Genomic DNA, 9,105 nt, shown 5'->3' with positions numbered 1-9,105 from the left:
TGTATATAAATGCATTTTTTTAATTGGAATGGGTATGCAACAGTTTTATAATAGTAATATTCCCTGTGCTTAAGTCTAAACACATTGATTTAGTTTATTTCAAAGCAATTCCTATTTTTCACTTTTGCTTTTATTTTGGTATGTTATTATACAACAGAAAAGGTTTCCATATTGATACTGATTATATTCAAATAAACAATGAAAAACAAATATTCCCTTTCCTTACCTTTTGCAATAAGTTTTTGTTTTGTTTTGTCTGATGCGTCGTGCGCGTGCCCGCCCCTAGCAGGAGGAGCAGGAAGCTGCCATCTTGGTTTCGGGAAGCAGCGTTGACTCGCGCAGTTCGCAWGAAACCGGAGAGGGGGGTGGGTGCGGAGGGGAAATACGTCCCGCAAATAATGAAGCTTGACCGTCATCTTACCGGGCTGTGTTTTTAACGCAGCGCACCTCCCAATAAAGTCACGTTAATGGTAAGTTTTTAAATATATCATCGCGCTAACAAATACTGAAACWTGGTCTTGTTTACACACACGGACTGTATTTCCTTGTTAAGACATTGTATGAACTGTCATGGGCCGCATTTTGGCCTCTCAGCGACGGAGTTAGTGTGATTTAAATACATTTAACATGTCGAAAATACAACGCGTGTATTAATGCGTATTAAAGCTTCACTTACAAAGTAAACAAGTTTGCGAAGTTACAACCCCGGAAGGCCTCTTCAATTTATTATAATCGGGTTGACTGACGTAATATTTGTAAAAAAATATTTTGATGTGGGTTATTTTGTAAGTTGTTAGTTTTAAAAGTCATCTCATTAGAGCCGGCTATTTCAGAACAGTGCATATTTCCGGTCTAAATTGGCTCTTCCTGAAAATGTGTGGAAACCCCAAAGCCTACGTGACATGAGACTACACAACAGCTGATTAAGCCAGCACTTGATCTGTCTTCTTTCTGMCTGTCAGCAATCCTGTTCAACATGTCTGTGAGAGGATGGTTTGGGCTTTCAAGAGCGCGGACCCTTCAAGGCTCGAATGGACCCCCCCAGTGCGAGGGCATTCATGTTTACATGTTCTGGACTAAAGAAGGGGAGAGATATTTGACTCACRCAAGCGGAGATGTCACAGCGGAGGAGCTGTGCATCTTGGCCGCAGAGGCTGTAGGTGAGCGTGACCTCTTCCATCTAACTTCCACATTTGCTGAGATGGGTGTGTAACTTCATTTTTTAACCCCCCTGCAGGAATAACTCCCCTATGTCACGTGCTGTTTGCGTTGTACGATCTACAACAGCAGTGCTGGTACAGTCCAAATCATGTTTTCAGTCCAAAAATGGACTCCGGTGTAATACTTCACTACTGTATGAGGTTAGTTCATGGCTGTACAACACTTGTGTGGTTGACGGCTAAAACCGTGGGAGTATTTATGTCCTTGATCTGCCCAGGTTTTACTTTCGGAACTGGCATGGACTAAACGACAAAGAGCCAAACGTATTCCGGTATGCTCTCAAATCAGATCAGACGGGCTCTCCTCTGCTTGATATCACATCCTTGGAGTATTTGTTTGCGCAGGTTTGTGCCGGACATCATGCTATATGTGCGTTGTTCTCTTCTGAAATTTTTGCAAACAATGCAAGAGTGATGCGTGCTCTGTTTCGAAATCAGGCCAAATATGAGTTTGTGAATGAAGTTGCGCAAATGGAGGACATYGAGTCAGAGGAGGAACTAAGTCGCTTCAAAAATGAGAGTCTGGGCATGGCTGTGCTTCACCTCTCACACCTCGCAATACAGAAGAACTCTACATTACAGGAAGTGGCTAAAAAACATAGGTAATGTGATGTTTCAGCTTCTATAACTATTGTTTTTTTTTTGTTCGCTGCCTTTACATGTGTCTTTCCTCTATTTTTAGCTTCCTAGAATGCATTCCAGTGTCTTTCGCCCAACACATATCCAGGGATAACTTTCTGACTAAAATCAGGATCCGGCGGGTGTTTTCCGATTTTGTACGGACCTTCCAGCAGCACACGGTGGATATCGGACATCTGGGTGCGCAGGAGATCATGTATAAGTACATCTCTACCCTCGAACACTTGGCTCCGTCTTTTGGCACGGAGGCTTTCTCAGTAAGCGACTGGAAACTGACTGAACACAGCAACGGGAGCAGCTCTTACACGCGCTGCGACGGCGACTTAAGAAAACCCTGCGGTGCTGAGGCCACGCATGAAATAATGGTGTCTGGCACTAAGGGGATCCACTGGAGGAAGTTGAGCCAGAAGGTTCGCCAAAAGACTTGTTTTAATCGCCTAATTCTGTGTTTTGTATTTCTTCGTATTGACTTTTTGTTTGCTCTCCTTTTTTTTCCTAGAAGCAGACGGACCCCCGTCTCAGGAACAATTATTTGAACTTGTCAAAGAAATCGAAACAAAACTCCAGCGAAGCAAACGGGGAGAGTCACGACGACTGGGAGTTCTTCTGTGATTTCCCAGAAATAACTGTCATAGACATAAACGAGTCTAATGTGCGCATTAGCACTCAGCTCAATCAATGCYTGGTGAGAGTGCTTGTTTATCTTTCAACGTACGAGCTGAGATACATTCATTTAATTGGTAAATGTGCTTGTAATGCATCAGCTGCGTCTATTAACCCATCMGCTGACCAGATTATTTAGCATGTTTAATGTTTGAGTTCACTTTATGTGTTTATCTCATATTCTTGTAGCTAAGTGCTTTGGGCACTTTGTCATGTTTAAATGAGTGTGTGGAGCTCCGATTTTAAGCCAGTGTTTCTGTGTGTGTATGTAGGAGGTAGAGATGAGATCCAGCCAAGAGGCCTGCTCCTTCATCTCCCTCCTCGATGGGTACTACAGACTGACTGCGGACGCCCACCACTACCTCTGTCGAGAAGTGGCTCCCGCCAGGGTGGTGTTGAGCGAAGCGAATCTGCTGCACGGACCGATGCAGTGAGTTTTACAGATCTTTTTCAAAAGCACGGTCACACACAAACGGGGCCGTAAAAGACGTGCTTGCATCACCGCTCCGATGTGCTTGCAGTGATGACTTCGTGCTGCACAAGCTAAAAAAAGAGGCAGCCGAGGTCGGAACGTTCCTCGTTCGATGGAGCGCCCTCGACTATCACCGCATCATCCTTGCTGTGCTGAACAGAAGCGAGGTAAGTCGACGCCCACGCCGCTCTCTCTGGGAATTATTGCAGCGGCGGCGAAACCTTTCAGACCCTATATTTAAATCTGCGCCGATGCACAGAACGACTCGGCGCCGAGCCACAAGCAGTTTCGTATCCAGCAGAAGGGTTCTGTGTTCGTCATGGAGGGCTGGGACCGAGAGTTCTCCAGYGTGAAGGAGCTCACAGACAGCCTCAAAACCTTCGTGCTCAAGTCCGGTTCGGACAACTTTACGGTCAGAAAATGCTGTTTGCCGAAACAAGGAGGTTTGTGCTGTTGGGCGTCTCAGATATTGTTCAGCATTAGGTCATCTGTACTCTTGGTGCTAACACATTTGTCTGGTTTTGGGTTGCAGAAATATCCAACCTGCTGGTGAAAAGGCAGGGTGGTGACCTCCGCACCAACTCCGGGTCTTTGGAGCTGAACCTGACGCAGCTCCGCTTCCACCAGATTAAGGACAAAGAAATCACACAGGTGATAAGAAATGAGCCCATATTGGATTGTGACAAAAACACCACAGTTTCATCACGATAAAGTATTAAAACAAACATCTTAAATTTACTTTTTATTTAAAATTAATAAATGCAAATAATTTTGCTGCCTAAATACTATCACATGTTGCTTAATAATGATTGTATTATAAGTATAGTAGTGTTATAATACTAAATAAAGAATTTGTTTCAAGTTTTTTATTTTARTGCACAAATATAAATAAACTAGGAGAACACATGGTCACAATAACTGTTTCTCAGGACAGATTGTTTTTTATATTATAATAGTTATATTTTTTATGATATTTAAAGAATCAAGGCTGAAATTTTAATTTAATGTAAATTTAAATTTTAATAGTGCCAGCTAAAACACCTGAGTAAACAAGCTGTTTTTTAAAAATATTTCTAGTTTATTTTTACTTCTAAATCAAGTATTACTACTGAGTAAAGTTGAAAGCCTTCAAAGCTGATGTCCATAATTAACTAGATGATAATTAGCCTGCGGTAGTAGGCTGTATTTTACGCCTACTAACATGCTAGCTATTTTAGCTTTGAGCTACAAACAGCAAAAGAGCAACAGTTCTGTCTCTGATGTCATTTTTTGTGATTTTCTTGACATGACCTTTTCACACCACATTTAATCAGGCTTTTTTTTTTTTTTTTTTTGCATTAGCACAGGCTTAATGCTGCGATGTTCTGTCATTGATCAAGTGTTTATGTGCAGGAAGGACATTTGGGTCGTGGCACCAGAACCAACATCTATTTAGGACGCTTGTGTGTGGCAGGGGAGTTCAGCAACAACAACGTTTCTAAAATGATTCGTGTGGTTCTGAAGGTTTTAGACCAAAGCCATAAAGATATTGCTCTGGTAAGCTAGAATGTTTGCAGTCGTTTGCTTTGCAGTGCACTATGTTACTTTTTGTTTATTGATGCTTTCATCACTATGTTCTCTTTTTTAAGGCATTTTTTGAAACTGCAAGTCTCATGAGCCAGTTATCCCACAGTCATCTGGTGTTTGTGCACGGTGTATCAGTCAAAGGATCTGAAAGTAAGGCACTCACTTCTTCTTTAGCGACTTCCTCATTTGCTGCTTCCCCGTTTCGCACCATGTCCCATGTCTTTAGTCAAATCTGCCATTCAAATTACAAGTCAACTCTGAACTGAATGCAAAACTGCACCCAGCAGTTTCTATTTTAAAAACAAAATGACTTTGTTTACATTTTTTCTGTGGTTTATTGTCTAACCAGACTTGTTTCTGTCTCCGCAGACATCATGGTGGAAGAATATGTGGAGTTTGGGCCTTTGGACGTCTTCCTTCGCCGAGCAGGGGACGTCATCAAAGCGGAGTGGAAATTGGTTGTTTCCTTACAACTTGCGAGTGCCCTCACTTATCTTGTGAGTTCAACGCTGTTTTTTTTTTTTTTTTGTAGAACAGGCATTACGGTTATTATTTAAAACGAGCTRCTGTTCAGTGGGCATTAGATTTCAAACAGTGCAGCTTTCTTACTGAACACCAAGTTTTATACCGAAGCTGCTGCTCACCAGAAGGGAATTCTGCAATATTAAGACACCAGGTTAAAGATGCACACTCAAGGTCTTTTCCCCTCCATAAGGAATAATTTGATTATGATTTAAGAAGAGGCTGAAAAGTGGCTTCTTTGATAGTTACGAAAAGAAAACTGTAAATAAAAATCAGGAATCTCAGAGTTTAAAGGGAGTGTTCTGTGTGTAGTTTGGTCGTACAGTGATCATAGGTCTGTATTGTCAGACAGCAACAGGATGAACAGGCTCATCATTGAGTCAACATATGTACTATTTTTWTTGTAGGAGACGAAACGCCTGGTTCATGGGAACGTCTGTGCCAAGAATATTCTGGTGGCAAGGCGGGGAATAGAACCTGGCACTTCACCTTTTGTCAAGCTGAGTGATCCAGGAATTGCTCTTAACGTCCTCACAAGAGAAGGTAAGCACACACAGCTCTGTGTAAGCAAAGTTTTATTTCTCATTATTTCTCAATCAGCTGCAGATCTGTACTTTGATGGGCTTTTCTGCTTGAATTCAGTCAGATTTAGAAACCAGGAAGGTTTAGTAGACCACTTCCTCAGACATGTTTCCTGTTGTTTTGCAGTTTTACTCCACAGTATAGAATTTAAGTTTTCAAACAAGTCTGAACCACTAKTTTTTATAAAAGTTCCTTTTATTTTCCCAAGTTTTATTCCAGAATTTATTAAAATGTTCTTGTCTTGAGGAGTTCTTCAAAAGAAAAAAACAAAACAATCCAGAGCTGCTGTAACAAATGTTCTTCGCTGCAGAACGTTTGGACCGGATCCCGTGGATCGCCCCMGAATGCGTCGACAGTGACGCTCCTATCGGCAACGCTGCTGACCAGTGGAGCTTTGGCGTCACGCTGCTTGAAATCTGCAACAATGGCATCCTTCCCATGAGCAGCAGCACGTTGTCCGAGGTAAGCCCGGGCCGCAGCCGTCGAATGCACTTCTCTTTTAACGGGCAGAAGCTGCGYRTGCCCCCATAACACTCGCTCTCAAYCCAACAGAAAGAGCGTTTTTATCAGCAAAAGGGTCGTCTCGCCGAACCGTCCTCTCAGGACCTGTCTGAGTTCGTCAGCATGTGTTTGACATACGACCCTGACGCAAGGCCTTCCTTTCGTACCATCCTCAGRGAGCTCACAGAGATCATAAAGAAAAGTCGGTCATTAATTACTTACCTTTTTCTCTTGTTTTAGTGCGACTGTTTGACAGATTTTTGATTTATTTTTAATTCCCACAGATCCYGGCATATTTCCCTTCGTCACGCTCCCACCGCCTGACCCCAGCAGTTTCCAGAAGCGCTACATGAAAAAGATGCGGGATTTAGGCGAGGTGAGTGGAAGCAGCACGCGTGTGCTTTTCTCCTCTCGTGCATTAGGAGAGCGATCTGACRCGTTGCTCTGTTTACAGGGACACTTTGGAAAGGTGACGCTGTACCTGTATGACCCCAGCAACGACGGCACTGGGGAGCTTGTGGCAGTGAAAGCCTTGAAGCAAGAAGGTAACTCGCCCGAGGGCTGGATGAAGGAGATTGATATCCTGAAATCCCTCTACCACCTCAACATTGTCAAGTACAAGGGCTGCTGCACTGAGCCAGGTGAGGTCCTCGAAGTCTCCTGTCTGCTTTAGATATGCTTGTGAAAACTTGTATCAAATACAGTCTCRCATGTTTTACTGAATGAATCGGTCATAGAATTGATTTTGGTCCCTTCTGCTCCTTTGTTCGTATTGAAAATCTATTCAAAGTGCACGCCTGGTTTCATTGTATGTCAATATTTGGAGCTTTCRACACTCAGGCTGCTGAGCACCAGTTCAGACAGCAGCTCATCGTTTTGAAAATAATAAAGTGGGGAGATAAAAYGCTGTCGTGTTTCGCCCTGACAGGAAGACAACAGGTCCAGCTGATAATGGAGTACCTTCCCCAGGGGAGCCTGCGGGATTATCTTCCTAAACATAAAGCCAGCGTGTCCCAGTGCCTCATGTTTTCTCAGCAGATCTGTCAGGTGAGTTCAGCTGATTATGTTTCGTGTTCTTGGACTCTTGATTTATACTGTTTTAGTTCAGTAAAAAATATTGATATGGATTTGCAGGAGCAACAACCTAACCTAAACTGCAGACTTGACAAGTTGTTCTCTACTCAGGGGTAGCTGTGGCCTTCTTATCCTTTTTATTACAACATGAAAACTTTCACAATTACAGCTGGGCTGTCCTTGAAAAATCGCATTCTAATATTGCCTGCTGCATTGCGTGCTAGAATTTTAAACTGAGGTCATCTTGTGATAAGAAACGACAGTTATRTCTATTTTGGTCATGCACACACAGATACAGAGGCAAAATCATTGTCACTGCGATAAACAACATGCAGCCCTACTTCTTGAGGAAGATAAAGCAAAACGTTAACATTACCATTATGCTACTCATATATTTTGTGGACTTTTATTTATTCAGTTTCTGGTAAGAAATTAAACAGCTCAAATGTTAAGTGATGATTTTTTTTTTCTTCTTCTTCTACCAACCTAGAAAATATCAGATCAGTACATTGAGTTTCAGCTTCTTTTTCCTTGCCGTGTCAGGTCTAGAATGTAAATAATCAGCTTGGTAGTTGCCAAGTTACATCAGTGCTACATGGAAACACTTTATTAGGTTACAGAAATAAGCAGAGAAAGTCACTGGCTGTGCGGCTTTATAATTACAAATCCAGTTCTGGAACAAAGCGAAATTTAAAGCTAGCCAGTCAGCTGATTAAAGAGCGTTAAAGTGTTTTAATTTATCTATTACTGATTGCATAAATGCTCTTGATTTAGGTTTATTCACAGCACATATGTTCACAAATAAATACATGGGGAAAAAAAAAATCAAACAGGCCAGATTGTTTGTGGGCCCACTTCCTGCTTTTGTTTGATTCAAACCAGCTTAGAGTCGTGGATTGACCCAGAGACAGAAACTTTTTTTTGTCAAATGTGAAATACGTCTTTTGTCGCCTTCTTTTAAAGGGAATGGAGTACTTGCACTCAAAGCGCTATGTGCATCGAGATCTGGCTGCCCGCAACGTCTTGGTGGAAAACAACCGTTTGGTAAAGATCGGAGACTTCGGCCTGACCAAATACATCCCTGAGGGAGAGATCTACTACAGAGTTCATGAAAACGGAGACAGCCCCGTGTTCTGGTTAGTTCATGCATCACATTCAAGAGCTCTTTTGTCTGATTTTCCATTTCAACTTGGTGTTTTGCATTTGATAGGTATGCTATCGAGTGCTTGAAGGAGCAAAAGTTTTCTTTTGCGTCCGACGTTTGGTCTTTCGCAGTTACTCTGTATGAGATCCTGACCAACTGTGACCATCGCAGAAGCCCTCCAACAGTAGGTTCTTCATGACCCCTGCGCACGTTCAAATGAGAAACCAGTTAAAAAATATTGCACTTTCTCTGTGAAAACTTTTTGTTTCTTCTTTKGTATGCTTTTGTAGATGTTCTTTGAAATGACGCAGGAATCTGACGGACAGATGAACTTGATGGCTCTTTTAAACCTGTTAGAAAAAAACCGGAGGTTACCATGTCCCCAGCACTGTCCACGTGAGGTAAGCTGCATTCATGGTGATAAAATTAAATGCTTTGGTCAAAACCAATTATTACTGGTAGAAAACTTTCATATAGTCTGTTTTTTAAGCTATTTCCTTAGCATTTGATTTCAGTTGTTGTAAAACCTCTGTTATTATTTTTATTGTAGATGGTTAAAGGGATCCCTGATTAGTTGTAACTTTAGACTTTATTTGATAAACATATGTTTTAACTGTAAAATAAAGATTGTAAAAATACTGTTGGCTGTCGATCATCAGATATTGTCCAAGATTAACCTTCAGGGTGGATATAGCTCACTCACACCGAGGACCTACCCACAT

General features: G+C 42.0%; 1 protein-coding gene across 2 annotated transcripts; it reads left to right on the top strand.

The window, feature by feature from the left end:
- Positions 1-332: 332 nt before the first annotated feature.
- Positions 333-8,784, top strand: tyk2 (tyrosine kinase 2; the record flags this gene model as incomplete). 2 transcript variants are annotated; one of them, XM_014024433.1, is given in 23 exon segments in its annotated part: positions 333-470; positions 963-1,160; positions 1,238-1,361; positions 1,439-1,565; positions 1,659-1,822; positions 1,903-2,269; positions 2,359-2,544; positions 2,795-2,952; positions 3,044-3,161; positions 3,254-3,437; positions 3,527-3,645; positions 4,387-4,530; positions 4,623-4,710; positions 4,930-5,057; positions 5,490-5,625; positions 5,975-6,126; positions 6,217-6,367; positions 6,450-6,541; positions 6,620-6,806; positions 7,094-7,212; positions 8,203-8,375; positions 8,450-8,567; positions 8,674-8,784. In XM_014024433.1, coding segments are annotated over 22 exon segments (3,330 nt in total), but the record flags the coding sequence as incomplete, so codon positions are not given.
- Positions 8,785-9,105: the final 321 nt, after the last annotated feature.

The sequence above is a fragment of the Austrofundulus limnaeus genome, unplaced genomic scaffold (genome assembly GCF_001266775.1).
Source record: "Austrofundulus limnaeus strain Quisiro unplaced genomic scaffold, Austrofundulus_limnaeus-1.0 Scaffold4, whole genome shotgun sequence".
In the NCBI taxonomy this organism is placed as follows: Eukaryota; Metazoa; Chordata; class Actinopteri; order Cyprinodontiformes; family Rivulidae; genus Austrofundulus; species Austrofundulus limnaeus.
This window is presented reverse-complemented; position numbering and strand designations above follow the sequence as displayed.